General features: G+C 49.6%; 7 protein-coding genes across 7 annotated transcripts; 5 read left to right on the forward strand and 2 right to left on the reverse strand.

Moving 5' to 3' along the window:
* The first annotated feature begins 7 nt into the window (after positions 1-7).
* On the forward strand, positions 8-880 carry EDB91DRAFT_285327 (uncharacterized protein). Its single transcript, XM_041326716.1, has 2 exons — positions 8-418; positions 472-880. Exons 1-2 carry the CDS (start codon positions 106-108, stop codon positions 666-668), a joined length of 510 nt encoding a protein of 169 aa, XP_041184001.1. The 5' UTR covers positions 8-105; the 3' UTR covers positions 669-880.
* A 344-nt stretch (positions 881-1,224) lies between these two features.
* Positions 1,225-2,594, reverse strand: EDB91DRAFT_1077261 (uncharacterized protein; the record flags this gene model as incomplete). The annotated part of the gene is made up of 5 exons (XM_041314921.1): positions 1,225-1,734; positions 1,786-1,800; positions 1,861-1,914; positions 1,954-2,474; positions 2,537-2,594. The coding sequence occupies 5 exons, from the start codon at positions 2,592-2,594 to the stop codon at positions 1,225-1,227; spliced, it is 1,158 nt and encodes a 385-aa protein (XP_041184002.1).
* A 555-nt stretch (positions 2,595-3,149) lies between these two features.
* On the forward strand, positions 3,150-5,633 carry EDB91DRAFT_1042949 (glycoside hydrolase family 1 protein; the record flags this gene model as incomplete). Its single annotated transcript, XM_041313030.1, has 16 exons — positions 3,150-3,210; positions 3,270-3,577; positions 3,628-3,726; positions 3,786-3,823; positions 3,883-4,005; positions 4,069-4,205; positions 4,264-4,302; positions 4,359-4,369; positions 4,427-4,571; positions 4,623-4,703; positions 4,761-4,784; positions 4,851-4,870; positions 5,038-5,242; positions 5,293-5,314; positions 5,364-5,457; positions 5,517-5,633. The coding sequence occupies 16 exons, from the start codon at positions 3,150-3,152 to the stop codon at positions 5,631-5,633; spliced, it is 1,524 nt and encodes a 507-aa protein (XP_041184003.1).
* Positions 5,634-5,874: 241 nt separating this feature from the next.
* On the forward strand, positions 5,875-8,242 carry EDB91DRAFT_285591 (uncharacterized protein). Its single transcript, XM_041326717.1, has 9 exons — positions 5,875-6,232; positions 6,280-6,407; positions 6,462-6,579; positions 6,632-7,003; positions 7,057-7,120; positions 7,171-7,197; positions 7,252-7,419; positions 7,476-7,532; positions 7,581-8,242. The coding sequence occupies exons 1-9, from the start codon at positions 6,030-6,032 to the stop codon at positions 7,794-7,796; spliced, it is 1,353 nt and encodes a 450-aa protein (XP_041184004.1). The 5' UTR covers positions 5,875-6,029; the 3' UTR covers positions 7,797-8,242.
* Positions 8,243-9,270: 1,028 nt separating this feature from the next.
* Positions 9,271-11,733, reverse strand: EDB91DRAFT_285621 (uncharacterized protein). Its single transcript, XM_041326718.1, has 4 exons — positions 11,517-11,733; positions 11,136-11,459; positions 10,510-11,070; positions 9,271-10,457 (listed from the first exon to the last, which is right to left on the reverse strand). Exons 1-4 carry the CDS (start codon positions 11,623-11,625, stop codon positions 9,580-9,582), a joined length of 1,872 nt encoding a protein of 623 aa, XP_041184005.1. The 5' UTR covers positions 11,626-11,733; the 3' UTR covers positions 9,271-9,579.
* Positions 11,734-19,916: 8,183 nt separating this feature from the next.
* Positions 19,917-24,454, forward strand: EDB91DRAFT_1242496 (uncharacterized protein; the record flags this gene model as incomplete). Its single annotated transcript, XM_041322189.1, has 14 exons — positions 19,917-19,970; positions 20,036-20,807; positions 20,883-21,226; positions 21,285-21,821; positions 21,887-22,033; positions 22,096-22,839; positions 22,965-23,099; positions 23,156-23,600; positions 23,671-23,784; positions 23,844-23,903; positions 23,953-24,060; positions 24,120-24,170; positions 24,228-24,275; positions 24,336-24,454. 14 exons carry the CDS (start codon positions 19,917-19,919, stop codon positions 24,452-24,454), a joined length of 3,678 nt encoding a protein of 1,225 aa, XP_041184006.1.
* A 1,731-nt stretch (positions 24,455-26,185) lies between these two features.
* Positions 26,186-27,957, forward strand: EDB91DRAFT_1077265 (uncharacterized protein; the record flags this gene model as incomplete). The annotated part of the gene is made up of 4 exons (XM_041314922.1): positions 26,186-26,208; positions 26,267-27,070; positions 27,484-27,765; positions 27,843-27,957. Coding segments are annotated over 4 exons (1,224 nt in total), but the record flags the coding sequence as incomplete, so codon positions are not given.
* Between the last annotated feature and the right edge of the window lie 13 nt (positions 27,958-27,970).

A 27,970-nucleotide genomic window follows, 5' to 3' on the forward strand; every position in this document is an offset into this window, starting at 1 on the left:
TTACTTATCCTCCAACCCTTCATGTTCTCGCCGTCGCTGTGTCTAATACCTTGATATCTTTTCAGTCCTGTAGCTTCTAACTCCTCCTCTCTCCGTTTATTCAGTATGACAGACAAGATATATCTGAAGCCGGCGCTCGCAGTTCCGGAGAATGGGCCATCTAACGAGCTCCAGACTCCATCGTCAATGACTGCGGTAACAGATCAAGATAACCTAGAGGAAGGAGAGATTACAGAGGAAGACGTATCAAGCACTGCTTCAACTCCTCCCCGAATTGTGGGCCAACTGTTGAAGATATCAAGTGACACAAGTCTTCCCTCTACATCAGCCCAGAGCTCCCGTTTATCTTCTCCCTCAACCACTGCCTGCGGCTCGGCCGCGACATCAACAACACCACAATACTCGGATGTGCGATCTAGTATGTCACCAATTGTATTCCTCTGTAAATGTCGACTAATACTTTCTTCTTAGTGACTCGCGAAGACTTGGATCACACCAAGAACCTCGTACTTGATCTCCTAGGCTGGGGTGTTTCTCCTGAATATCTGGTCGAGGCTGGTGTATCAGCGGGTGTATTATACAGGGTGTTTACCGATCTCAACCTCCGTCTTCCTACAAATCTTGTTATTTCCCCCACTCGGCCCTCGCTACCTTCTGGCATACGATAATGACATCTGTATTCCCACTGTTCGGACATTCTGCGTTTTGTAATCGCTCTGTCGCCTCTGTTTTCGATACCTTTCTTGCAGCCCATCTAACCATTCCTTTTTTCGGGTTTTACGTGGGAAGTCTAGATCCCCCACTTCTTATTGTGAAGTTGGTTTCACTGTCGAAGCTCTGTGTCGTTCACCTTCCATCACCGAATGGTTTTGAGACCTTCGCAAATATTGGTCACACTAGTAAGTTGAAATATTGATATAATCCTCGCACGGCTACTTGCATCCATATGCATTCCGGTGCTTCATCTCACTACAAAGCAGGTAAGTACAAATTTCAGCTTGTCTTGGCTTGCTTGCACCATATGCATGAGGGCGATATTGGACCTCTGGCACAGCCTGGAATTTCTGTAATTCTCTGGTCAGTCTTGGATGGACATATGACATGCGAGACGACCTATAGGAAACGCCGGGGACATACATATGTATGGTGCGATAAACAAATTTCATAACTACATGCAAATTGGTGTCATATACTACCGTGGCTTTATTGTGCTGCACGCACTATCTAGGATTGGCTGACGAGTTTCTCGAGATCAATGAGTTCACCACCACTCTTCAAGGCAGCCTCGATAATCGCGACGTCCTTCAATGCACCGAGGAGGCTACCTAGACCATCATCTTTTCCTTCTAATGCTGCAAAGAAGCTCGCCTGCTCCAATTCCACGCCTCTGAGCGGCTCATCAATAACCTCCTCCTTCTCGGGGCCAAGCACACCGTTTGCATCGCGGGTGGCCGACTTAATAGTGATGCGAAAAACGGGCTGTTCGACGTTGTGTATGAGCTGCACCTGAACCCAGCCATCTGTGCCGGTAATGACAATACCGCCACCTACGTCGGAACGAGATGGGCTGGGTGCAGCGAAACTAAGCTCGAAAATGCCATGCGAGCCATCCGCGTTTTTTATGATCGTGTTAATGGTATCGTGGGGCGCAAGCCATTCCTTGTTGAGCGATGCAAACCCGGACAAGTGAGTCATCGCACTTGGGAGTATGACACGAAGCGCTGCGGCGGAGTGCTAGAAGCATGTCAGCAGTGGTTTCCGCAAGTATTTACTGCAGGGACTCACCACACCGGCATCAAGCTATACTCGGTCACGTGTTAGTCGTCGAGTGTGATGTAGTGAGCGCAACACGGATCTTACCAGGAAGCCTCCTTGATACTGATTCAATCCAATGGAACCGGAGACGGGCCAAATCTTGTCAGACCACACATCAGAGCGAGGAAATTAACTTACGTCCGGAATAGTCCTCCATGGGGTCTTGTACCATTTTGAATCCTTGTTCATAAAGTTGACGGTACGAGAGCTGAAGAATGTGACTTTTCCTATCTTGCCAGCGGCAATAGCACGGCCAGCTGCAATGTGCCCTGGCTCAACCTCCCAATTTTCGGCTACTCTCCACATGAGCCCCATGGGCTTATACTGCGCTTCATACTGAGCGATCAATTTTGCACCAGACGCCACGTCTGCTGCAATGGGCTTTTCACTCAGCACGTGTTTGCCTGCGGCGAGTGCTTTGAAGACGATGGACGGCTGTTGGGTGATTGGGAGGACGATGATAACGGAAGAAATGTCGGACCTGGCGAGAAGTGCATCAAGATTTAAAGATGGATTTCCGTCAAAGTAAACATCAGGGGTAGTGTTGAGGAGGGCTGTTGCTTCGGTGGCGATTTCACGAGCACTCTTCTCTGACCGCGAGTAAACGGCTTTGAGCTTTGGCGCGAGAGGGCCAAGCGTTTGTAGTGCAGGAAGGTGTGCTGTTGAAACATCATTAGAAGGTGAATTTTCGTATGAACGATAGGCAAGTTATCTTGCATACCTTCCTTAACAAAGATACCCGCGCCAAGAATAGCAGTTCCCATGTTTGAAGCTGACATAGTTTCTTACCACAGTCCACAAGTTTGACAGATGGCCCGCAAACGTGAACAGCAACGGTCAAGACGAAGAGACTATAACTTGAAGCGAGGGAGAATGTGTTTTATGGTTCGCCTTCTGCGCTTTATTGTTATCATGATAATCATCTTCGAAGCTTTACTGCGTGGCACGGAGAAATATCGGATAGCACATGATGCATGAAATTTGCAAAGACATGGCTCACATGTCACTCAACACCGTCCGGAATACGCTTTCGTGTCGAAGTCACTTATCTCCAGTAGGCGCTACATCCTTGTCAGGTGCATTCGACCCGGCCTATTGAATGCTCGTCTCTATGGTATCCATTCTGCGTCAATCTATTTCATTTGTAACTGCAGTCAAACGGCAAGGCAGCGAACCAGATTTACTTTCCAGTATCATCACCCGGACAATTGTCGGTGACTTTGCTCAGAATCGTCACAGGAACCTCCATGATAGCATTGTGCTCTGCTGGTTTAAGAGGCTTCAACATTCCGCAAATGTGTACCTCACCACTTGACTTCCCCATTACTTGAAACATGACCTCTGGAGAAGTCGCAAAGAAACTACCAAAGGACTTCGTGTGGGGGTTCGCTACTGGTAAGTTGGTCTATTTTTGATACTGCTCTGCGCTGATCACACGTGTTTTACATCTACAGCGAGTTTCCAGATCGAGGGATCTACCAATGTCGATGGACGCGGAAAGTCTATCTGGGACGACTTCTCGAAGCAGCCTGGGAAGACAATGGACGGTCGAGACGGAGACGTGGCCACCGATTCATACAGACTCTGGAAGGAGGACATCGCCCTGCTTTCCCAATACGGTGTCAAGTCTTACCGTTTTTCTTTATCCTGGTCTCGTATAATCCCTCTTGGTGGCCGCAACGACCCCGTGAACCCCAAGGGCATAGCGTTTTACTCCCGTTTCATTGACACGTTGCTGGAAAATGGCATCATTCCATTTGTTGTATGTGGAGCATGCACAACTACTTTGACGCGTTCTCACTACCTCCTCAGACCTTACACCACTGGGACCTTCCGCAGGCCCTGCATGACAGATACGGTGGGTGGTTGAACAAGGACGAGATTGTTCAGGACTATGTCCGCTATGCTAGGGTGAGAACATTCACACGTCTGTTTGAAATGAGTAAAAAATATGACTGCTTCGCCGCTAGATCTGCTTCGAAGCGTTCGGAGACAGAGTCAAGTACTGGTGCGTACTCCACGATGATCGGGTATTCGGATTATTTCATCAACAGCGCGCTTGTTTAGGCTGACAGTGAACGAACCATGGTGCATCTCAATTCTGGGATATGGAAGGGGCGTCTTCGCGCCAGGACGATCAAGTGATCGAGAGAGATCACCTACAGGCGACTCCTCCACTGAACCGTGGGTGTACGTCTGCTACCTGCGCCTGTCTGTATGCAATCGACTGGCTGATTCCAAACCACCCCACAGGGTTGGCCACAGCGTTATTTTATCGCACGCATACGCAGTTAGGCTCTATCGTGAGGAGTTCAAGGCCGCTCAGGGCGGTCAGATCGGAATCACGCTCAATGGTGACTGGGCCATGCCATATGATGACAGTCCACAGAGTAGGCGCGATTTTGGTTTGCTGACAGGTGCGAATACTGACAGTACGTCCTCTTTCAGATGTGGAAGCGGCCCAGCACGCCCTTGACGTAGCTATCGGTAAGTTCGGTCCTTTGTCTCGTAATATCTGGGCCGCACTGACGAATAGTCGGCAGGATGGTTCGCTGTAAGCTTCAAGTCGTATGCTCTGTCAAGTTGTTGATCAATCAATGTTATTTAATAGGACCCAATCTACCTCGGTTATTACCCGGACTACATGAAACAGATTCTTGGAGAGCGTCTGCCGGGGTTTACACCAGAAGAATTGGCGGTCGTCAAAGGATCCTCTGATTTCTATGGCATGAACACCTACACGACCAACTTGTGCAGTATGTTCATTTCATGCACTTCGAGACTCCGCGCTTGAACTGTCATTACAGGAGCTGGTGGCGACGACGAATTCAAAGGGTTCGTCGAGTACACTTTCGTCCGTCCCGACGGCACTCAGTTGGGTACCCAAGGTAGGCCCTGGTAAGCCCTCCATATTTCGAACTAGCATGCTCACGGAGATATTGCAGCGCACTGTTCATGGTTGCAGGATTGTAAGTTAAATGATAATGACTATGAGACATTGTGAATATTTTACTGACATAGTTATTGCGCCCCAGATCCCCAAGGTTTCCGCCATGTGAGTTTCTGTTGCATGACTTGTGGTTGGCGTGGACAAACCTGATTGACTGTGTTGTGTCAAACTAGCTTCTTAATTACCTTTGGAAGGTTTGTCCACTAGCTCATGCTGTGCATTCCAGCTGCTGACGAGCGTTTCACAGAGATATAAGCTACCTATCTAGCGAGTCATTTCTACAAAGCAGTTTGCGATGCGCTTACCTTAACTTCAGCGTCACTGAAAATGGATTCGCTGTCAAGGATGAACATTCGAAGCCGATAGAGGAGGCGTTGCAGGATAACGACCGTGTGAACTATTTCAAGGGTATCACCGCTGCTCTCAAGGCCGCTGTGCTGGAGGATGGTGTCGACGTCAGAGCCTATTTCCCGTGGAGTATGTATTATTATCAATCGCAATCAAATTTCTGATGTACTCCTTTCAAGGCTTTGTGGATAACTTCGAGTGGTGAGTCAGTAGGATTGATCATAATCCACTCACGCTGACGTCTGTCCAGGGCGGATGGATACATCACTCGATTTGGCGTAACATATGTCGATTATGAGACCCAACGGCGGTATCCCAAAGAGTCTGCAAAATTCCTCGTCAAGGTCAGTTGTCGTAAAGACTCGGAGCAAAGAGCGAAGACACTTACGCACTCTCTGTGCAGTGGTTTGGAGAGAACATCGAGGCGGGTGACACGAAATCGCAGCAAGAGAAGGCCCCCCAAAATGGGCCCTCTGTTGTTCTCGAACGCCCGAGCATCATTCAAGGGGTGGAAGTTTAATCGTTGCTCTTTGGAACCGATTGTGGACATAAGCCAAAGCGACCCCCTCCCCCCTACTGCTCCTGTTTTCATGTGCCTATTTGCCTGTTGTTTATTTACATATTTTGAATGCCATTGATGAATGTGTGTGTACACCGTGCCCGGGCAGGTTGCATTGCCGTTCCTCGTGTATTAGGTGAGGGGGGTGTTAGGGGTCCGCCGTGGCATATTGTAGGTCCTTGTGAGCAGGCGATACGTTGCAATGTTATGCACTTCCAAAATCGTGTGATCAGACTCAGAATCCTAGAAATTCCATCTGCGAGTCAACAAATACAGTATTCCTTGACTTTCATTTGATCACCTTTCCTTGGTTCATCTACCTTCGATTTATACGTCGCTCGCAATCGAAGCGACGCCATGACAAACTATGCTGCTACCCATCCATATGCCAGCACAACAGTGGATCCTACTGGTCACCACGAGCCAGACGCGGCCCAGACACAAGAGGCCGACGATGCGAGGAAGAGAAAGACTACGAAACGAAGAAAGGTCAACCACGCCTGCCTCTACTGTCGACGTAGTCATATGACTTGCGATGAAGGCAGACCCTGCCAGCGCTGGTGAGCCCACATGATACGTGCACGGCTGCATGTGCTGACGTCCGTAGTATCAAGCGCGAAATTGGACATCTCTGCCATGATGAGCAGCGACCAGCCAAGACTGGTGGGAAGCAGAGTTCTGATGCTGTTCCGACTGCTTCGTCAAACGGCGTTGATCCTTCAAGGTCGATAGCTCGTGCGTGTGTCATGATTTGATTTTCCAGTGTCATGCTGAGAGTCTTCTATGCAGAGCCGATATATAGTTCAACAATGCCTCCTCCAGCAACTACAGCATGGCCAATGAGTGTTCCTTCAGGCGCGTTCCTGTATCAGCCCGAAACTTTAGGCAACGAATTTGCAGTCCTCACGTATGTCATTTTATGTTCACTGCTAGGCTCCCCACTGAGTTAGTTGATCCAGTGACTTCTTGGAAACCTTAGACGAGGGGTCTTTCTTCACTACATCTCCAGCAGTAACCCCCTCCCTCATGACTACTCCCGCATTCTCTCAAGCCCCCAATGGCGGCGGTCCCTACCTCTCAAGTCCTGCCCCTGAAATGACATCCAATTCTCAGGCACATCCCCCTCAGGCACCCGCTGAAGAGCCTGCTCCCCCTCTTCTGCCGTCTGCCACCAAGACAGAGAAGTTTTTGTTGACTGCTGCAGATCAGGAGTCAGGTACACGTGATGAGCGACTGAACCGCGTTATTCGGAGCAAATACGAGGCGGGTCTGCTCAAACCGTATGATTATGTCAAGGGCTATGCACGATTATCAAGGTGGATGGACCGCAAGTGCGTCGACGTCTTCGTGTTGAGATCAGAATTTGACGTCTTTTCATCCCAAGTGTTTCTCGGCAATCGAAGCAGCAAATTCTGCAACCTTTGTCTGTTCTACGACCCAAGTTCCGAGTGAGCAAGGAGCTTTCATGATATTTGCCAAAGTCGCTGATCGAATTTAGGCCGTTGCGCAATCCCTACGCGATATCGTGAGTTCAACGTCCCTCCTGATGCATTTTTTTCGCGGTTGACCACGTTGCAAGGACCTCGTATTCATAGAAGAGGCCTTCGAGCGATTACTCCTTGACTACGATCGTGTTTTTTCAGCTATGGGTGTCCCAGCGTGTCTTTGGCGCCGAACGGGCGAGATCTATAAGGGGAACCGCGAGTTTTCAGAACTCGTAGGAGTCGACGGATACATGATGCGAGACGTAAGTTACCTCGATGCGACTATCAAGGCTCGCTGGAGCTTACACCTTATTTGTAGGGCCGCCTCTGTATCTACGAGCTTATGGCAGAAGAGTCGGCAGTCAATTACTGGGAGGTGAGCCTGATCTCTCGTAACCCACTCCAGCTTTTGACCACGTGTTAGAAATACGGCCATGTTGCCTTTGACTCTTCTCAGAAGGCCGTGCTCACTTCTTGCGTGCTACGTTTCAAACCCCTTATCAATATGCAGTCGCAAACGCCGAAAAAGGAGGATGTCCCCAATGAGGAGGGTTTCGTAAACTGCTGTTTCTCATTCACAATCAGGCGGGATAAGTGGGGTATCCCGAGTATGATCGTTGGAAACTTCATCAAGTGCTGACGGGGATGCTGGATGTTGTAGTTGTTGTATAGAGAAGTAACGAGCTTATCTTGTAAGTTATGGTAAATAACGAGTTTCAGTCATAGGGTTACTGGCGCGCTGACCAAAAATCATGACTCTCCGTCGGAAGGGTCAGGACATGACCATGTTGTGTATCGCAATATCTATCAGCGTCAAACGTCACCTTGAACTTTTCTTGAGAGGTGTGATTGCATGAGTGGTGTCAGCGGGTAGCAGCACCGGGCGGTAGCGGCAGCTAGTGCACGTCGTTCACGAGAGGCAGTTTAGGTCCCGGAAAGAAGCAAGGCACCATCTGATCGATGTAGATTCGGGGTATTGTTCGCCACGGTACAACCAACAACCTCTTTCGACTGGGTCGACGGCTTGCAACGGCGTTTGTAATTGCCGCACTGGCAGATTCCGACTTTTCATTGTACGGCACTTTCTGTTCCAGGTCGCTAGAAAGGAAGGTCTATGTAGTTTCTCATGCGCTTCATATCAGTTCTTATCTCGTACCGCTCCCCCTCAATGACCGGCGGGTGTTCATACTTGCCAAATCTTATCTCATATGAGTCGGTTCAGAATCGAATGAGGTTCCGAGTTGGCACAGCTTGATGGCAGCACATAAGTATTCGTATTTGGACTGTGGGGTGTCCTGGTAGAGACGTCTTTTACCCCGTCCATATACTTACTATCAAGCAAGCTTGCAGAAGCTTGTGCCCGCAATACGCTATGGGCCTCCTGTGTCTCGGAACCCCCTTAACATAGGATGAAACGAAGCACTATGCAGACCACGTTCGAGAACATGGCATCATCCAGTTTCCCCATACTTGGAATCGGGTCAAGGACAGGTGCAACAATGAATTACTGTGGGGAGACGAGGTAAGTGTTACTAGTGCCAGTTTTGCCTGTTTGACATGTAGAATGAAAGGTGGAATACATGGTCGTTATCTTTGACGATGAGGAGAAGAACGCAAAGCTTTCTCTCCGCCACACCAAGATCCTCACAAAGCTTAGCAACATCGACCTCATCGACGACTATACGCCTACTCTGTGAGTAAAAAATCTGGATCCTCAGGGGATGACGCCGTAATGAAGTTATCCTCAGCATGACTGCTCCGACTTTTCACCCAGAGTATGGAAGATACATGCTGGAGTCGACCCCTGGTTCTCCATACACGGGGTCCATCCAAGACTTACTATCTGTCGAGACAAACATGCGGTACAGGTAATGTCGCGCCTTAATGTGTATACAGCCCAGTATTGAACCTTGCCTTAAACAAGACGTGCACTCGCAGGAAAGAACCTGAAGGTCAATGAAATCCCATTCACTTTCACGTCTTCCCCTTGCCTGGGAGCGCCCGGCGTCTTCACAGCCTATTTTTGCCGGAGGAGATCGCGAGCCGTCACTCACGTTTCCCGTCAGTGCCTGGACCTTTTTTGCTGTGGCACAGAACTTATCCAAACTTACCTATAGTCTTAGATGATTTAGCTATACCCATATACCCTTAGGGTCCTATAAATCTCGAACCCAAACGAATTACAACTCGATTCAAATCTGAGCTTCGAGTTGAAACGAATTTAGTCATTTTCGAAGCGAGTCAAGTTCACATCGAGTTCAACTCGCCTCGACAGCAACACTACAAGAATCCTATATAATTCTAGGCACTTATGGTATAGAAAATTAACGAATGTGAATAAAGAATGCGACGAAATGAGAGTGGAGTCGAGTAGAAGAGAAGTTGCGAGTAGTACATGGTGGTACGAGTCAAGAAAGATGAAGTCACAAAAAGCTGTATCGCCCCGTAGTAGAAATACGGCGGCGCTTTGCAGCCGTCTCCCGACCATCTTCCTCAGTACGAAATATATACTTCAGCATATCCATGTCATGCTCCGCCATAATCTTCTCCCCATCCCGCGCACCATCAGGACGTCGAATATCCTGTCGATCAACATACATGGGATAACGGGCCTCTTGGATCGGTCCAGCCCAATCGAAATCGAGTAGCATGAAGTCTTCGTTGTCTCTCGCAAACAAATTCGTATCCCGAACATCGCCATGAACGTAGCCTTGTTTATGTAACTCCTCGATAAGAGACGTGATGGTCTCCTTCAGCGGCTGGCGGTCCAAAATCGCACTCAGCGGTCGATATAAGCCAGGCCGTTGCATGGAACGACCATCATCAATATCAAGTGCATCCATAATCACCATATTCCAGCCGCCGGCTAAAGGTTTGTAGGCGATAAGTTCCGGAGCGTGTCCCTTGCTGGCACAGAAGTTGTAGGCCTCACGGCAATAGTACCGGACGAACTTAATACATATCTTCTTCCTAGCCGCATCGCCGACCGTTTCCCCGAAGAAGATAAGTCGATCCCTGAACATCTGAGTCTCATCATACGAGAATTCCTGAATCTGACCGCTTGAACAGGTATAACTCCGAGGATAGGGACATCCTATATCTTCGGCTTCGAGGCGCGGAATTGGTTGAGAGTACAGCTTTGTGAGTTTCTCGGTGGCGATTTTCAGAGCTCCGAAAGTACGAGCCGCCATCACTTGCATAGGGATGTCTGTTTTATGACAAAACAGAGGAATGATAGGGCCCAGGACATCACATTGGACCTTTTCGGCGAAAACAGAGCCAGCAAAGCCAACGCAGGCGCCTAGTTGTGGTCAATAAAGCACTTTAGCAATGAATTGATGAAATGAACTAACCGAACACAATGACATAGATGCATGGAATGACAGACCGGAGCCTCCCCATCTCTTTTTCCATAAACTTGCGGTAGTACAACATTGCCTCCGCGAATGGTTTGGCACCGTCGCCTCCGATCTCATTCTTCCCCTCCAATATCACTTGCACAAATTTTTCGTCGCGGGACAAAAGATGTCCGTCTGTTATGCATTTTGTCGAGCGAACCATAGAGGCATCGAGTATAATATCGTATTCGCGGAGCAGTTGCCTGAATACTTTCATCCGCGTGAGTTCATCGGGATAGAAGGAGGGCATCTTTTCCAAAAGTTGCCAGACAAAGGCGTTATCGTTAACAGTTGGTTGATAATTTTGACAATCATCCACGAATTCGGCGAAGATAGGCTCGAGAAGAGTAACTGGAAGAGAGTCCGCAGCGCTGCGAGGACGACTGCAAAGGTACTCCTGCTCCTCCTGCGTTGCAGCGAATGCGACCGGTCTTGCACCAACTGACGGAGTATCTGCGCCCTTCTGGAGATAAGCCACTCGTCGATCAACAACTGGAATGTATGGCACCACAGGAACTGAGAACCAGACGAGATGCTGATCAGCGTTCAAGGAATGGGTGGCAAACTGACAAACAACTCACCGGTATGCGGCGGTTGGACAACGATATGCAGGTGTTCTTCGTCGGGTTGATGTTTAAAAACTTTGAGCAATTTAGTCACAGGTGATAAGAATTGCTCTGGTGTAAGATTGTCAAGACAGTCTTTGAGCGTCTCGTTGACAGGCAGGTTGACCTTCCATAGCGTGAGACTGTCGGCATCTACGTCGTGGAAGGCATGCTTCTTCGCGTCTTTGATAACCTTTTGGAGGGCGCTGACACTCTCTGTCGGTTCAATCTTGATCTCAAAAATACGGCTTTGGTCATCGCCCAAGACAATGCAGTTGAGGTGGAGCGGTCCAGAAGACCCTAATCAGACCGCCATCAGTATGGATGGAAAAGTGGCAAAATTGACAGACAACTCACCGGCAGGTGTAGGTGGCCCTTGAGCTTGGACAACGATATGCAGATGCTTATGCGGAGGAGCACTGTCAAAAACCTCTAGCATTTGATCTATAGGTGATAGCGACTCCATCTCGTTAAGTTCGAGTTTCTTAAGAGCGTCCTTGAGCGCGTCGAGAGGCAGGTTTTTCAAATCGATCTCGACCTTCCAAATGATCAGATCGTCAGCATTAGACCTCGGGTATCGATCACTCACCTTCCATAGCTTGAGACTGTGGGCATCTACGTCGCGGAATGCATGCTTCTTCGCGTCTTTGATAACCTTTCGGAGGGCGCTGACACTCTCTGTCGGTTCAATCTTGATCTCAAAATACGTCTTTGGTCATCGCCAAAGACAGTGCAGTTGAGTTTGTACATCTGACATTGAGAACAAGAGTAATAGTGTATCGAGCAGTGACCGCAGTGAGTGCTGCAGCGACAATGCGCTAACAAAGCCAAGCAGCCACACCACGTGACTGTGGCGCAGCCGTGACCAGGCAGCTGCGTTTGAGCTGCGTCATGGCAAGGTCTCAAATCTATCGCAGCTCCTGACCTTTGTCTTTTGTCATCCTACTCTACAGACCCATAGCTCGCTCCCGATCCACTTTTTTCGTCTCCTGGGTCAAAACTGCGCGAGCTATCTACTGAACCTTCACACGGAAATCGCATCCGCGCACCCAACCTGGTTATAGTTCTTACTGCCTCCAAATCGCTGGTGGCAACTCTCGATCGGGCAGAACGTGTAAAGACATCTCCGTCCCCTTGTTTTCTTCATCAAGTAGTATTTGTACCGTAGCGCTTGCATACATGTTTACCCCCATGCAATTTGTGGATTCATTGTCTGTTACCAGAGTCGCACCGGGGAAAACGGTGAGTCACAATTATTCCAAGGGTTTCTCAGAGGAACCTACAAGATTGTAACGAGTGTGCATGCCACCAAATTTCAGGCGCTGCTGGAGCCCGGAAATAGGCCATCATTTTGAACAAGATATCGGGACACGGCGACCGTTTCAACATCAGCTATCCTTTGTCATCGACGAGCTCCCATTAAAATACAAGGTCAGGGACTTGACGCACCAGAACGTGTCATCTATAATAAGGAGCGCAGGGTCGATGTTGTTGGTCATGCGGTTGTTTTCTCCACAGAGACCAGTCAGGTGGGAATTACAAATGATATTTGCATACGCACATCCCCTCGACTACTGTGTCAACTTAATGCCTTCCTTTGGTGCCTTCAGCTTCTCTGCGGTCGTACATCACGCCGTGCCTGACCTGAATGTGCATGCGATATTCTCAGGTGGCCAACAAAGACAGGCTTCGACCTTGTTATAGAGACCACTGCCTTCTGGGTCCGCTAGGACAACCGTATCTCGTCATCCATCTATTTGAGAAGCCACTCAGTACCTGCAATCATTCCAGCGGTCCCTGCAATTATATTATTGGAAAAGCAAGTCAGTGGGCACCTGCTCTAGAAACAAATACATCAACGTGACCATTGGTTTGGCGCCAGATTTCTGGGCTAGTCCCATCGTGATGCCGTTGCGTAATTTCGCTTGACAAAGAGATTGCTCACCACGTACTGCGATTGTCATGATAAAGGTGGTAAACAAAAAGTGAGTGGCCACGATATAAGCTCACACACCTGTTTTTTTTGTCGACGCTGCTCGCGGGACGAACGTGCTAGACATCAACTCCGAGGGCCTGCAATGCATTCATCTTCTCCTTTACCACGTCATCTGGCATGATAATCGCTAAGAGACGTGAGATGGGTCAGAAAGCTCGAGGAAATTGCATACTTGTATCATATCCCCTGCAACGTTATGCTATCAGGTGAGCACATTCTGGCACCAGAACTAGGGTCACTTGACTTGCTTTTGCTATCGCTGCTATTGAGATACCAGTAGATCCAACAGTGCCTTCAAAAATGCGGGATCCAATGTGAGGGTGCAGCAAACCTTGCCACTCTGCACCCTCGATTACTTGAACACGTCACGAAGCAATGAGATCCAGGTCAATTGCTTCGCAAATAACTTATTTGGCAGAGCAACTCGGTCCTTGACGCTCCCTCCAGGGTTCACAAACTACAGATGGCGCCATGTTGGAGACATTGAAGGGGAAGGCTGTCTCGAAACTCATCTCGGCTTTTCCTAGAATCCCAACTCCCAAATCATCACGAGTTAATCCTCACAAAAGGGGTATTTCCTGGATGCGACACGTTCAAACGGTCGAATCACACACCTATCACTCCAATAACTCCATACAGCACCTCATCACTTCTTAGCTCGATTGATCGAAACTCGAACTGCTCCTGCGAGAGGCTTTGACATCATCGAGAATGCCAATATGATGATATGGACGTCGACGTTACAGGCAAGGTAAACCCTTTAAAGATGATATGACGTACAGAGTTCGATAATAGCTTCCAGGACGCTATCTATATTGGCGACGACCTGCTCTCGTGAAGTCCAACATTAGGGTCTCGGGACTATGTTTCGAGGTGATTGTCTTACTGCTACAAACGACTGATGCATGATGACTGGGCATGAGTAGTAGGAAAGACCGAGGTAGGTGCGAGACGTACAGTGAAAGGGGTGTCAGTTCTAGGTGTGCTGGAAGATGAACAGGAAATGCTTTTGGCTTCCGCATCCTGATAATCGAGTCTCACAGTACCCGTGGTCTTGAAGTCAGTTTGCATCACCAGCAATAGACTTGTAGATTTCGGTACTGTTTAATTTTTTTGTAAGTCGTATATTGGAACACATCTATTGATTGACGAACTGTGTACCGCCAAGCAGGCGAAGGCGCCTTTCGATGGGGTATGTACATTTGAGAATTCGCGTAAGAGATGAGTGAGGATGAGCGATAGCTCTGGAGAATGGGAGGCCCCATTCGTCCAGAACTCTGTCGAGTCCACCTCACATGAGATTCGTAACGTCATCTGGAAATTGGCTTACTTGTGAGGATTCGCATCATGCAGTGCATTGCAGATCTCGATAATCCTCACCTGTATTGCATATGTGCCTGCAGCGGGAGACGGAGTCTCTGCTCTCACAGCGAAGCAGCCATAGTCTAGCCATTATCGTCTTCTGCAATTCGATATCAGCATAGATCTGTAAATAGCAAGGGCCTCGACATTACATACACATTGTTGACCTGTGCGTTATAACTGCGCACTGAAGACACCATCGATGCAAAGGGATAACTAAAGATAAAAGACGTGCCTGTAATACTCCTCTTTGAATTTGTCCCTGCCTGACTTCAGTACAATCCTTTGCCGCGTCTTCATGACTGTGGAGCTTAGAGTCGAATATAACGAGTGACGAATCGTGTTGAATCAAACCATGCAGGGCCAACGGTTGGTGTGGTTGAACTGCTACGAAAAAAGACTGTTAAACTTGACTTGGAATCAGAAAAACTGAATCGCGATCCTCAGTTTCAACTTGTCGCACTCGTCGGGTGTAGTCAACGAATTATGAGCTTGTGCTAGGCCGAATATAAGACTACCAGCGACGCACGAGATGTGAGACGTCAATGGATGGTATTGATGAGATAGCGAAAAATACTACAACAGGATCACAAAGAAAGGAAAAATACATGCTGAGATGAATGTTTTCTACGTGGCGCGATGACCGTCGTCGGGAGCAGGAGACACACAACAGAGAAACAACACCACACGAACCAACCATTTGGGGTTCTTGATGCGTCTGGCTTTGTCACTAGCTGTTTCCCACCGCGGAGCAACATATAATGCCTGCAGGGAAATCATCAGACACGAGCTGTTTGGAACACACCCAAAAAGACATACCCTCTTATCCCGTATTGGAGCAACTTCAACAACAGGAGGGCTGTGATCAGAGGAGATGCTTTGCCTTGGGCATTGTTGTAGTTCAGTCGCTTCATAAACATTGGGTTGGGAATGGTGGAAAAGGGAGGGAAGGTGACTGAGGAATGCACGTGGACCTGACCCCGAGGATGATGCAAGGTGGTGACGTGGATGAGGGTGGAGACCCATAGCAGAGCACTGAGAGCATACAGGTCAGAAAAATAATAAAACGAGATGGTGGTGACGCACCAGAGTATAGTTTGGGGCGCCATCGAAAAAGCCTGGTTGCAGTCGACGGGGAGTTGGACGCCGCGTAGCATCAGCCTAGTAGAATATCCACAATGTTACAATGTTTGCAAAGGTGATGAAAGGCATGACGTACATCTAACAAAAACTTCTGCGAGTGGGAGATTAGCATGCTCTATTGGTGAAGAGCCACGAGATGATGCATACCTTGTCTTTTGGTGCCTGATAGTGGACACTGTCAGAACTTTAAACAGAGTGCCAAATGTTGACACTCACATTGGGTATAGACAGGAGATCTTCGAGGCCAGCTTCGTGTAGGATGGCGTGAACATCCCATACGTACGCGTTTTTGTCGTCGCAAGTTGTGGCGAGCAGTTTTCCATCAGTGGAAAAGGCTGCACTTGCAGTTATGCCGAATTTGTTGTCGGCTTCGTGCTTGACCTTGAGGGGTGGACCAACTGGGAGATTCGTGTCGAGATTCCACAGACGCGCTGTTCCGTCGATTGATGCGCTCGCAAGAAGACGGTCATTCCGAAATAATGTGATGACCTGGACAACGTGAGTGTGACCTTCAAGAACGACGATCTGCTGCCATGTGGCAGTGTCAAGTATCTTAATCGAGTCATATGTCCCGAAGATAAGCTTCTTTTCATCCGATGTCCAGGCAAAGCTGTAAATTATTCGACGGTCTTCGATCGTGGAGAGCAACTTGCCCGTTTTCGCATCCCAGATTTTGATTCCATTCTTGTTGTATCCCCCTGTCGCAATCATTGTTGCAGTAGGCGAATAGCTCACCGCACTCACTGACTGGTGCCCCGTCTTGATTGGATTCAGACCCTGAACGGGTTCGCCGCTCTCACCATCCCACACTCTTGCCGTCCCATCGTTTGATCCGCTCACAAATCGCTCACCATCTGGACTCCAGCACACTGACTGCACGAAATCGGTGTGTGCTGTCCATTTGGCGATGATCTTCCGTGTCTCCACGTCCCACAACATCACTGTCCCATCCTCGCTTCCGCTTGCGACAGTCTTGCTGTTCGGAGACAATGATATGGTTCTTACTCCCACCGCAATCCCCTTGTCTCGCCAGTCCCCGCCGATCTGTGCACTGCTCTCCAGGTCCCATAATCGGAGCGAGCCGTCCACCGAACATGTGATGATGCACTGCCCGCCGGGCAGGTGCGCAACATTCTGTACCAAGTCGGTATGGCCATTGATGGTCCGTCGGGGCTTCATTACTGACGTAATTTCCCTCTTGGCATCATAGGACGCCATGGTCGGTCCACCAAGGACAATCGTCGACTATGGCTGCACGAGCAGTTCGCTGGAGTGGTCTTTGATTCTGGATCCCAGAGTCTGGTCAGTGTCCTTGTTTCTTACCTCATTCCTGGCAGAAGCGCTCAGAGCATCACTCACTGCAGGTACTACTCAGAAGACCTCGACGCAGACTCGCTCCACGGAAGAACAAGAGGGATGAACTTATAGCTGAGGAAGTGGATGTTTGGTTTGAAGTCGAGAGAGTTGTGCGAGGTCGTCTACTAAGGTGCGTTATTCTCATGTTCTCTTCCCAGCTTCAAGCACACATGCTGTGCAGGCGAAGCGCCCAGAACCGTGACTGGTGCCACGTGCATCTTCTTATTATTTATATATCTTGATAGTCATGACCTGCTGCACGATCCATCATTTTCTTGACGATTTCCTGCCAGCCTGTCTATTTCACATCGACCTCGCAGCCTCAGGACAGCGCGACATCTTGCCATGTCTGTATTCCTCCAAGGTCTAGTACAGGCAATGACGGTAAACGACAGTTCCAGCTATCAAGAGGAGCGAATGGGATACCAACCCTAGCCAGCAACCTCTGCTGGGGCCAAATAAGCTATGACGCTTGTCTAGCCACAATAATTCTTGTGTGCATCCGCAGTGCACTACAGACACCAAGGGGTTCTCATATCTCCCTATGGTGCAGTTCACTTATGCGCCGCTACTTTGGGGCAACCGCCAAATCGAGGGCCAAAATTTCCAACTCCAATCTCATTGCTAAAAATGGTAGGTGCGGCAGCGACCACAGCTTCGATGCTAGTGTACAAGGTGTCGGATTGCGAGTCGCAATAGACAAGTATACTATGTACAGGCAAAAGTTAATTATTTCAACCTCTATACAATGGCCCGCAAGTACCACAAATTATATAGGATTTTCGTATATAGGTTTGGGTACAGTTAGGGTTTTGTTGACCCCCAAGGGTCCCAAAACATAAATGACTCGGACATCAAATAGATTTTTGCAATGTATAATGAATAAAAATGCAATATATCACTGATAAAAAATCAGGATTACAGTGTAATAATTGTACTAATTATCATCAGTGGTATGAGTTGTACATCCTCCTATGTGAATCACAGATGCAACCGTTGTGACGGCGGAAAAATTAGGCTTACAGTGTAATAATTGTACTAATTATCATCAGTGGTATGAGTTGTACATCCTCCTATGTGAATCCCCGATGCAACCGTTGCGACGGCGGAAAAATGACGACCACAATATAGTAATTGTAACAATTGATCTTACTTGGAGAGCCGCGGATAGCCCCGTTCCATCGGCGGCCCAGGGGATATGAGATGTAGAGCCGCGGATAGCCCCGTTCCATCGGCGGCCCAGGGGATATGAGATGCAGAGCCGCGGATAGCCCCGTTCCATCGGCGGCCCATGGGGTATGAGATGCAGAGCCGCGGATAGCCCCGTTCATCGGCGGCCCATGATGTATGACTACAAGGAAATAATTGACATTATGAGTTGTACATCCTCCTATGTGAATCCCCGATGCAACCGTTGCGACGGCGGAAAAATGAGGACTACAATGTAATAATTGTAATAATCGATCTGACTTGTAGAGCCGCGGATAGCCCCGTTCCATCGGCGGCCTAGGGGATATGAGATGCAGAGCCGCGGATAGCCCCGTTCCATCGGCGGCCCATGTGGTATGACTACAACGAAATAATTGATCCGACTTGCAGGAGCCGCGGATAGCCCCGTTCCATCGGCGGCCCATGGGGTATGACTACAACGAAATAAAGTGATCATATGTGCAGAGCCGCGGATAGCCCCGTTCCATCGGCGGCCCGTGGGGTATGAGGCCAAAGAAATAAAGTGATCATATTTGCAGAGCCGCGGATAGCCCCGTTCCATCGGCGGCCCGTGGGGTATGAGGCCAAAGAAATAAAGTGATCATATTTGCAGAGCCGCGGATAGCCCCGTTCCATCGGCGGCCCATGGGGTATGAGGCCAAAGAAATAAAGTGATCATATTTGCAGAGCCGCGGATAGCCCCGTTCCATCGGCGGCCCGTGGGGTATGAGGCCAAAGAAATAAAGTGATCATATTTGCAGAGCCGCGGATAGCCCCGTTCCATCGGCGGCCCATGGGGTATGAGGCCAAAGAAATAAAGTGATCATATTTGCAGAGCCGCGGATAGCCCCGTTCCATCGGCGGCCCATGGGGTATGACTACAACGAAATAAAGTGATCATATTTGCAGAGCCGCGGATAGCCCCGTTCCATCGGCGGCCCATGGTGTATGACTACAATGAAATGATTGATCTGACTTGGAGAGCCGCGGATAGCCCCGTTCCATTGGCGGCCCATGATGTATGACTACAATAAAATAATCGATCTGACTTGTAGCCAATGCAACCGTTGCGACTGCGGAAAAATCAGGACCACAATGTAATAATTGTGACAATTGATCTGACTTGTAGAGCCGCGGATGCAACGAGTCCAACGGCGGCCCATAGTGTATGGCTACAATAAAATAATCGATCTGACTTGTAGCCAATGCAACCGTTGCGACGGCGGAAAAATCATGACCACCATGTCATAAGTGACATGACTTGTACAGCCGTGGATAGAACCATTGCATCAGTGGAATATCGTATATCAGACTAGCGACATAATTATATAACATAGATTCTGCATACATGCGCTCCCTGTAGTTAGTTGTGAGTATATCAGAGTAAAGGTATAAAAATGCAATATATAAGTGATGATATTCCTCCGATAGAACCGTTGCGACGGCGGAAAAATGAAGCCTACAATGGTATACAACAGTTATAATAATTGTACATCCACCATTGGAATACGAACGATCACGTGACAATGTCACGTGACCCTCGTGGACAAGAAGTGTTAAATATCGAGAAGGGAAGGCGAGGCCTGCAAGGGGCAAAGGGTTAATAAATATAAAGGGCATATAAGATAGATAGCGATAAAGTTTCATCGTTGTACACTCACCATCGCATTCGATACATCGTGTCCATCGAAATGGCTACGAAAAGACAGCAGAAAGGCAAAGGAAAGACCACAGGAACGACTGCAGTGAGTTTTAAATCTGAAAGAAATAGAAAGTAAAGGCTGACGGTTGAAATGCTAATGCCTCTAAGATCAGAGGAGGATCGGATCTGCACCTGGACACGAGACCGGTGGAAGCGTTAGCTCCCAAGCATGATATCGGGAAAAAGACGCAAAAGCTGGATTCGGAGGTTGCGCGATGCAGAGTAGGGGTCGCGTGGATCGATCTTCTTGAGATCGGAGAGCGACTGAGATTCGGGGTGTACAACGACCGAGCTGAAAACGAAGCTGAGACGAACAAATTGGTGGCATCATTCAAAGCATCAGGGATCGTACCCATGAAGGAAACGTCGGCGATACCACTGATCCTGGATGTGAAGCGGATAAAAAATGCTAAGAAGCTCGCTAACGATTTCAATGATCCGGAGGAGGTGCCGGAGCTGAAGCTGAATGACATCGAGAAGATAGTGGTTGCCTCTGGACAGCATCGGCTGTCAGCGCTTCGACGGTACCACCAATCTCAGCAAGACGAGTACCAGACGCTGGAGAAGAAACGCAACAAGATCATGACGCTGAAGCATCCGTCTGAAGAACATGTGCTAAATTTCAATGAGATGCGTACCGAGATGTGTGGGATCCAGGGAGTGATGGAAGGGATGGGCAAGTGGGGCGTGATTGTGTACGACCAAGGTGAGCGTGTTCCGCGGCTGCCACCGTTGCCAACGCGGCCGTCGAAGCGATGGGGCCTGTACCATCGCATTGGTTTAGTACAAGAGATGGACATTGATAATCTGCACGAGGAACGTATGGTAGCACTTGCAACCGTTGCATCCGTGCGTCATGTAGATGGTGAAGGCTCAAATCGTCCGCAGATGCAACGGTTGCGAAAGTGTCGGGCATAAGATAAGATGCGAGCATACTGATGACATTCACTCACAGAACGATTGCTGGCCAGCGGCGACGAGCTGGCCTGTCACCTGAGCCGCAATAATCCCTTGCACGAATACAAAGAAACGGAAGAGGAAGTGCTGATCACCATTCTGAAGAAACTCAAGAGCGCATACGACACGTCGCCCAAAGACACGCGCGACGACGTTGCGACGAAGACGCTCGACGAAATTCGTACCGTCCAAGACAAGAACTCGCGTGTGCAGAAGGTTCTTCATCATGATGGACTGTGCATGTTCCTCTCCACGCGTCTCCTTCAGTTAGGACTGCACTTCAGACGTCGCTCTGAATTTAGCGTGACGTGGCTCTCGAAGGCGATTGACGTGTGCATGGGAGTGAGTGCGAGTCCTTCGATGATCGAGAGAATTGATACCTGATGTGGACTGGAATCAGGTATATTTGTGTTGGATTGAGATACGCACCGCGACGTTGAAGAAACTCGGGTCGCACAAGGACTTTCCGTCCTATAAGACCGTCGCAGACCTGCTGGACGATGCAGAAGCAGGAGACCAACAGGCGATTGCGGAGGTGGAGAAGCTGCGCAAGAGTATCAACGAAACGCAACAAGATGGCGAGGAGGGGGATTTATCGATGTGGGCCGAGGTGATGCAAAGCCTCGACAATCATGCGAAGACAGCGTTCGCGCAGAACATCGAGAGCATTGGGCAGATGACGCCGAAGTACGTGCTGCGGTTGAGCGCGTATCGGCAGAATGCGATCATGACGCTGCAAGACGCGTGGTCGGTGAGCCCTGGCAAGGATTACGGGGAGAATGAAATATTGCAGCACCTCGATCGAGTGGTCGCTCGTGTAGCGATTCACCTAACGCCGAAGGAAGGCGACCGACAAGCTCCTGAGCCGCTGCTTGGTGGCATGATGATGGACTATGCGTGGACGACGTTCAGTCGGCTGCAGGAAGGGATAGCAGAGGTGAACTCACCGACGATGCTGATCGTTCTTGAAGAGGGAGTACTGACCTGCGAATGAATCGTAAGATGTGTCGATGGTTTGAAGTCCTGCTGGATTCGTGGAGGATAGTGCATCCGAAATCGCACACGATGGACGACTGGTCGACGGTCATGCTCGCGAACATCGCGAGGGATCCTCGATTCACCAGCCACAGCAATAAAAACAGCAGAGCGGTGAGTCATGAAGTGTCGATTGATCCATGCGCACAGAGACATTGACGTGGACGCACCTGCAGGTGACGCAAATCATCTGGAAGCACCGCAACACGTTGATGATGCGGTTGACGAACTACATGACGAACGAAAAGATGTCGCACGCCCCACGACCGAAGGACAAGAAAGAGTTGGACAGTCGATTCGCCGAGCTGTCAGCAGAAGAGATCGAGGCCAGCGATTCACTCACCAAGGTGTTGCAGTCGAGGAGGTCTAAGACTAGCGCGAGGAGCAGAGACTTAGCGATGGAACCGCAGTCCATCACCGGGATGATGGCGCTGCATACGACGGGCTGGGACTGGCAAAGCTCGTCCATCAAGAATACAGGGCGAGACATCGAGCCTTGCATGAAGGCGATCGCTGTGGAATGCAAGTATATGGAGACATATCGCCCTAAGCTGTTGAAGGATAAGTTGGTCGGAGCCATTCGCAGGCTGTTAGAGGTCGAGCTCGGGTCTCGCGTCCGGAAGATGCAAATTATGGATGAAGCTGGGAAGTTGCGCCCTGTGCAGGAATGGGTGTGGTGGGACGGACTCACTCTGCGATCGACGCAATTAGATGCCGAAGTCGTGCTGCAGTCGCTCCAGGACAACGTCGTCCGCAAGCAGCAACAGACGCAAGCACGTCTTGTCCTCGAACAGAAAGATCGCGAGGCCATCAACAAAGCCATCACTTACCTCACGAATCTTCCATGCGTTCGCGCATCCGACGATTCCAACTCGCTGGTCTCCCATGATGTCATGGGCCCATTGAAAGAAATGATCAGAGTGAGTGTTTATCCGCCGTAGCAACGGTTCTATCGGCGCCTGCATACTGAGGACGTATGGTCTTGTTTTCCGCGCTGGCCACCGTTCCATCCGCGCCTATGAAATGTATCTGACAGTGTTTATAGGGCATCGAAGTCAATAGTGCGAGGAAGCGATTCCGTACGCTCAACGGAGATTCCAACCTCACTTTCGATCTCCGGGAGCATGACTTCGAGCTGGGAATCGAGCTGCCAGACTCGTATCAGGACCCGTTCACGATCGTGAGCGCCATAATCTCGATGTCCTTTAGTTCGCTTATTGATATCGACAACAATAGGGTTACAATATGTCAGATGATGAGGACAATGAGGAGGACAATGAGGACGAACCCGACACGCAGCCAGCGTCGAAGTCGAAAGGTAAACAGCGTGCCATCGACGCACCCCCTCAACCTGTCGCAGACAAACAATCTGAAGTTACGTCGGGAGCCTCGACTTCGTCCCGAGCACCAAAGATCTCCCAGTCCGCTGTTGACAGCCAGCCACAGCCGGAATCCGAAGAAGAGATGCCGCATCCATCTACACGCTCGCCGCAAGCCCCGCCCCTTGACGTCTCCGAGGCTGCCACTAACAGACCTAACCCTGTCAAACCCATTCCCAAACCAAGACCCATTCCACGCAAACAATCTCAGCGGACCGCTGTCGAAGATGACAACGTCTCACCTCATCCAGACTCCATGGCTGCAGGACACGATGCTGGTGCGGATATGGATGAGGATGAAGGTGCGTGCAACACATACGCTGATATTCATGGTCGTCGTGGTCTGGTATTCTGACGCTCTGAATATTTAAGAAGCGACCCCACGTCTCACCAAGCGTCCTCTCGCTGACGTTTCTATGCACGACCACGACGCATCTTCTCAACATGCCACTGATGACACAGCTCCATTGGCTGGTGATGCACCAGGTGTGTGTTGTTTGTTCGAGTGCTGTGCATCCTGATAAATATGATGTTGTTTTAATAAGATCCTTCTCAATACGGCGCCGTCGCAACCGTTCCATCTGCTACACCTGCTACAGCTCAGCGTGAGTTAGTTTGCTCTCGTATGTCTCACCAATCTCCTCATATTTGCAGCCGAGCTCTTCGAACCAGATGAAGACACTCAGGGCAAGCCCGTCGATGAGGACACAGAGCTCGACAGTGAGGCTCACACCACAGATGTCGACCGTCCTTCTGATGACTGTGAGTCCGCGGATACAACCGTTGCATGTGCGGACGATGACATCTTGCATCTCGTTTAGCATACGAACTTTCACAGCCCTTATCACAGCCCTTGCCTCCTCGCAAGTCCAGTAGGTGTTCCTTGCATTAGGTGTCCGTCTTCTCTATGCTTAACCTAACCCGTTAAGAACGACGCGTCGTCCCTGCCTCGCCCAAACGGTCCCATGCTGCAACTGGTGCGTTGGCGTCTGGTGCGTCGATGAACGATTGATTGACACAACAATATCATCCCTTAGGTGCATCATCCTCATCCTCATCTTTGATCCGTGGACGAGGCAGACCGCAGAAGAAGAAGCCAAAAATCATCCAGGGCCCTTCAGACGATGAGGACGATCAGACCATAATTCCCATTTAACTCTTGTTCCTGCGATGCTTCCATGCCATTCTCTTTTGCTGCATGTATTCGTAAAGTGTGATCTATGGACTTGCTGCGATCGTTCTGCGCCGTCATCATCTCTCTGCTGGTATCCTTCTTGTGATCCCATTAGATTCGCCATGTCCTGTGATCCGTCTTTGTATCGCGTGCGACGTCCTATTGCAATCGTCGTGTCCTGCGATCCGTTATCTACCATGTACTACTTGTATGAAATGCTCTTTCTTAAAATATAGAATGTCTAGTTCGTTCTCCTCTGCATCGTCATTTCTGGGATGCGAAACTGAACTCTGTCGTATGTGCTAACGCGCTGCTATCGAAAGTGCGAACTTGAACGAGATCTCGCTGCGTTCGCTCGCTCGTTCTGCCGTTGAGTCCATTATCATGGTTCTGCACCTTGCACATCCTCTCGCCTTTCAACCATAAACGCATCTGTTCATGCTCTGTTGCTTTCTTTTTTGACGCTCGATGACGACTGAGACGTCCAAACTCTCCTGTCCGAGTCGAATCATTCCGTCCCATTCTGCCACTGCCATTGATGCATCCACCGACCTTCATCTTTTTTGACCATGGTTCGATCCTCGCACATTCTCTTGCTATCTATCTTCTTGTTCTTACGCATCTCTGTCTCCCATTGATCCGCTTCTGCACGCAACATTGCTTATGGTGCGTCATTTGTCCAGCTGTCTATTTTTGGTCAAACTCAAAACTTAATGCTTCAGCCAGCCCTCGTTTGAACGCCCATGGCCTTGTGTTCACGTCGTCTCGTCTTTTCTTTCTTTATTCGTCATCTCGCTCGTTCGCATGTTGATGTGTGGCCTTATGCGATCGATTTCCGTTTCTTTCCTGCAGAAACCTTCGCCCATCATCATCCTGAACTGTCCCAGTCTCTCTCTCGCTCTTTCTTGTCTGTTCGATCGCCTGTCGGGTCATGCCAGTGAGTAGCTTTCTCTTGCCTTAGCTTTCTATTTCGCTCACGACCTCTGCGATCCATGGTCTCCATTTCCTTCGCTCACCGATCATATCATGATGCGCTCCTGTCCATGTTCGATCGTCTTCCTAGTCCATTTTCATCTCGTCTGCCGGTCTCTATGCTGCCGGTGCCCCATTGCACTAGCCTTTTAAAACCAAATGCAGAGCTAATACGTCCCTCAGCGCTAAACTCGGACCCTGGTCGCTCGATCGGCGTTCCATTCACGGGATTCTGTCGGTTCCGCTGGTAATTCATTCATATTTTCATATTTTCATATTTTCAACCCTTACTTGGCTCCCTCAACAGACCGTCTTCCAGCGGTGCCATGCACATGTCATTCTTAGCGTACAGAGTCGTTGGTCGCCCCAAATGCCTCAAGAAATGATTCGATGGCGAGTGCCTGGAGTCTTTCATTCGTTCAATCGTTCGTTGGTTCATTCTTTTCTTTTCCTTTTTCTTTTCCTTTTGTTTTTATGGTTCTTTGTTCAGGTCTATCGATGGTATCCGCTTGCTGACGGAAATTTACGGTGTGTTTGCTTTGCCGGTCAATTTCATCGGTATTAAAATTTTCTTTGGGGCGATCATTGCCCCCTTGCATCAACATTACAGACTAAAACTGTTTAAGGCGTCGTATTATTTTCTCCTGCAGACCTGCTCCTTCTGACTCGCCCATTTCTACCGCACCTTTACATCCAATCGCTGCTCAGCTCCCCCATCTCATCCTCGAGTTCGATCGTACCATGTCAGACCTAGAAGATCATGCGTGAGTGTTGAATCGCGTCGATGACCTAACCTAACCTCACTGACGTGGTCCCTTCAAGGTTCGACAGCGACGATGATCTGGCGACCATCACTTTTCCTGGTGCTGCACGCGCAGGCGATCAGGACGAGCCTCGCCCCTTTGATCTTGCGGACGTGCCTTCGTCTGTGGAAGCGGAGGATGCTTTGGCTCAAAGCGAGATCTTCGAGAGTCTGTTCTTGCAACAGGACGGAGCTCGACCTGCGGGTCGTACGTGGGAGCAGACGAAAGTTCAGACGGTGAGCTTGTCCGCGCTTGCACGGACGTTCAAAAAGGACGACAAAGCGACCGCGATCAACTTGTTGCATCGACGTTCTGTGCTTCGCCTGGACGACGATTTGTACTACGACAACGACGACGAAATGCTGGCTTGGGATGGCTCCCAGCATTTTCTTGATTTTTTTCTTGTCGTCGGAGGGTCGGTGGGTTTGCATGCGTTGCTGCCGAACAAGGTCGTGGACCACACGTTTTCCATCGCCCTCAACCTCTGTCTTCCCACCCGACTGTTTCGACCGAAATTCGGGAAGCTTGGATTCGATCCCACGGGATGCATGATGGCCCTGGGAACAGGGGCAACGTGTGAATTATGGCTGGCATTTTGCCCGCGCGAGAACTTGGAGGACTTGGAAGTCGCGAACGATGTGCCTCTGCTGAGCGAGAGAAAACACGGGGACACCAGACTGTCTTCGTCTCACTTTCGCATGGTCGCGATGTTCCTGGCCCATGCGCTGTCCAAAAACCCGTCGCTTCCTATCTACGTGATGCACGCCTATGGCACGGACGACGATCTCAGCGCGTGGAGGATCAAGGACGTATCCAACATATAGTGAGTTGTTCATTGCCCGATGGTTCATGTCCCTTCGACGGCATGCGTGTTGGCGAGGCTCCGTTATCGACATCCAGATCCGTGTCTGAGCCTGGTCTGACAGACCGTCACATGCGAAGGTGGACGGTCCTGCGAGTGTAGCACTCGCAACGGTGGCGATGGCGGATCCACAGGGGCATTGTCGTGATTTAATGTGGAATGATGTCGTCATGTCGGACATCTATATCAGCCAGATACCATGTCATTAGAACTTCATTCATATTATGAATGACATGGGCATGAATCAATGCTCCTCGTATCTGTGCATCCGCGGTGGGAACCGTAGCGACCGCGCCGCTTTCTTGATGTCATACGACTTAAAAGCACCCAGCTGATCGATTGCTTCCCATCCTTGCTGCATATTATATATGTAGCTCGCAGGGGACTTGGAACTTGCGCCTCAACGATTTGCTCGAGTTACACAACACCATCATCGCTGATTGGGACGACTGGGTCGCAGCTGCCCCTAGGACCTGGAAGCAAGACGGGTGGCTCCTCAGTCGTGCTCCTGTGGCCGTAGCTTGTCGCTACGGTCAGAACCAACCGATCGCTAATTCAAATGCCAACGCACACGTCGTCGAAGCTAAGAATTGGCACGCAGAGAGATCTTACGCCAACATAAGATATGTGTCCATAGCAGTAGCCACAGACATCGCGTACGTCCCTAATTCATTTTTATGACGACCCTTCCCTCCTGCCCCCCCAAAAAAAAACTTACTGCTTTCATGCACAGATGCACCAGGGTCAAACGATGGACGGAGGTGCCCAACGAAGATATCATCCAGGAGCACGGCGTGGTGTACGACTCCCCCGATCCACACGTTCGCGAAGAGGTGGACCTAGACGATGTGCCACATCGCG

The sequence above is a fragment of the Suillus paluster genome (genome assembly GCF_016628075.1).
Source record: "Suillus paluster strain FC165 chromosome Unknown EDB91scaffold_2, whole genome shotgun sequence".
NCBI lineage: Eukaryota > Fungi > Basidiomycota > Agaricomycetes > Boletales > Suillaceae > Suillus > Suillus paluster.

Excerpts from the sequence above, each read along its gene's own strand:
- EDB91DRAFT_285327 (XM_041326716.1), top strand. The coding sequence starts at position 106 with ATGACAGACAAGATATATCTGAAGCCGGCGCTCGCAGTTCCGGAGAAT. Across the intron at positions 419-471 it reads ATACTCGGATGTGCGATCTA|TGACTCGCGAAGACTTGGAT; the intron begins GTATGTCACCAA and ends CTTTCTTCTTAG.
- EDB91DRAFT_285591 (XM_041326717.1), top strand. The coding sequence starts at position 6,030 with ATGACAAACTATGCTGCTACCCATCCATATGCCAGCACAACAGTGGAT. Across the intron at positions 7,121-7,170 it reads TTCTACGACCCAAGTTCCGA|GCCGTTGCGCAATCCCTACG; the intron begins GTGAGCAAGGAG and ends GATCGAATTTAG. Across the intron at positions 7,420-7,475 it reads ACGGATACATGATGCGAGAC|GGCCGCCTCTGTATCTACGA; the intron begins GTAAGTTACCTC and ends CCTTATTTGTAG.
- EDB91DRAFT_285621 (XM_041326718.1), bottom strand. The coding sequence starts at position 11,625 with ATGGAGTCGCTATCACCTATAGATCAAATGCTAGAGGTTTTTGACAGT. Across the intron at positions 11,071-11,135 it reads TGTCCAACCGCCGCATACCG|TTCCTGTGGTGCCATACATT; the intron begins GTGAGTTGTTTG and ends TCTGGTTCTCAG. Across the intron at positions 10,458-10,509 it reads CATCTATGTCATTGTGTTCG|GCGCCTGCGTTGGCTTTGCT; the intron begins GTTAGTTCATTT and ends GACCACAACTAG.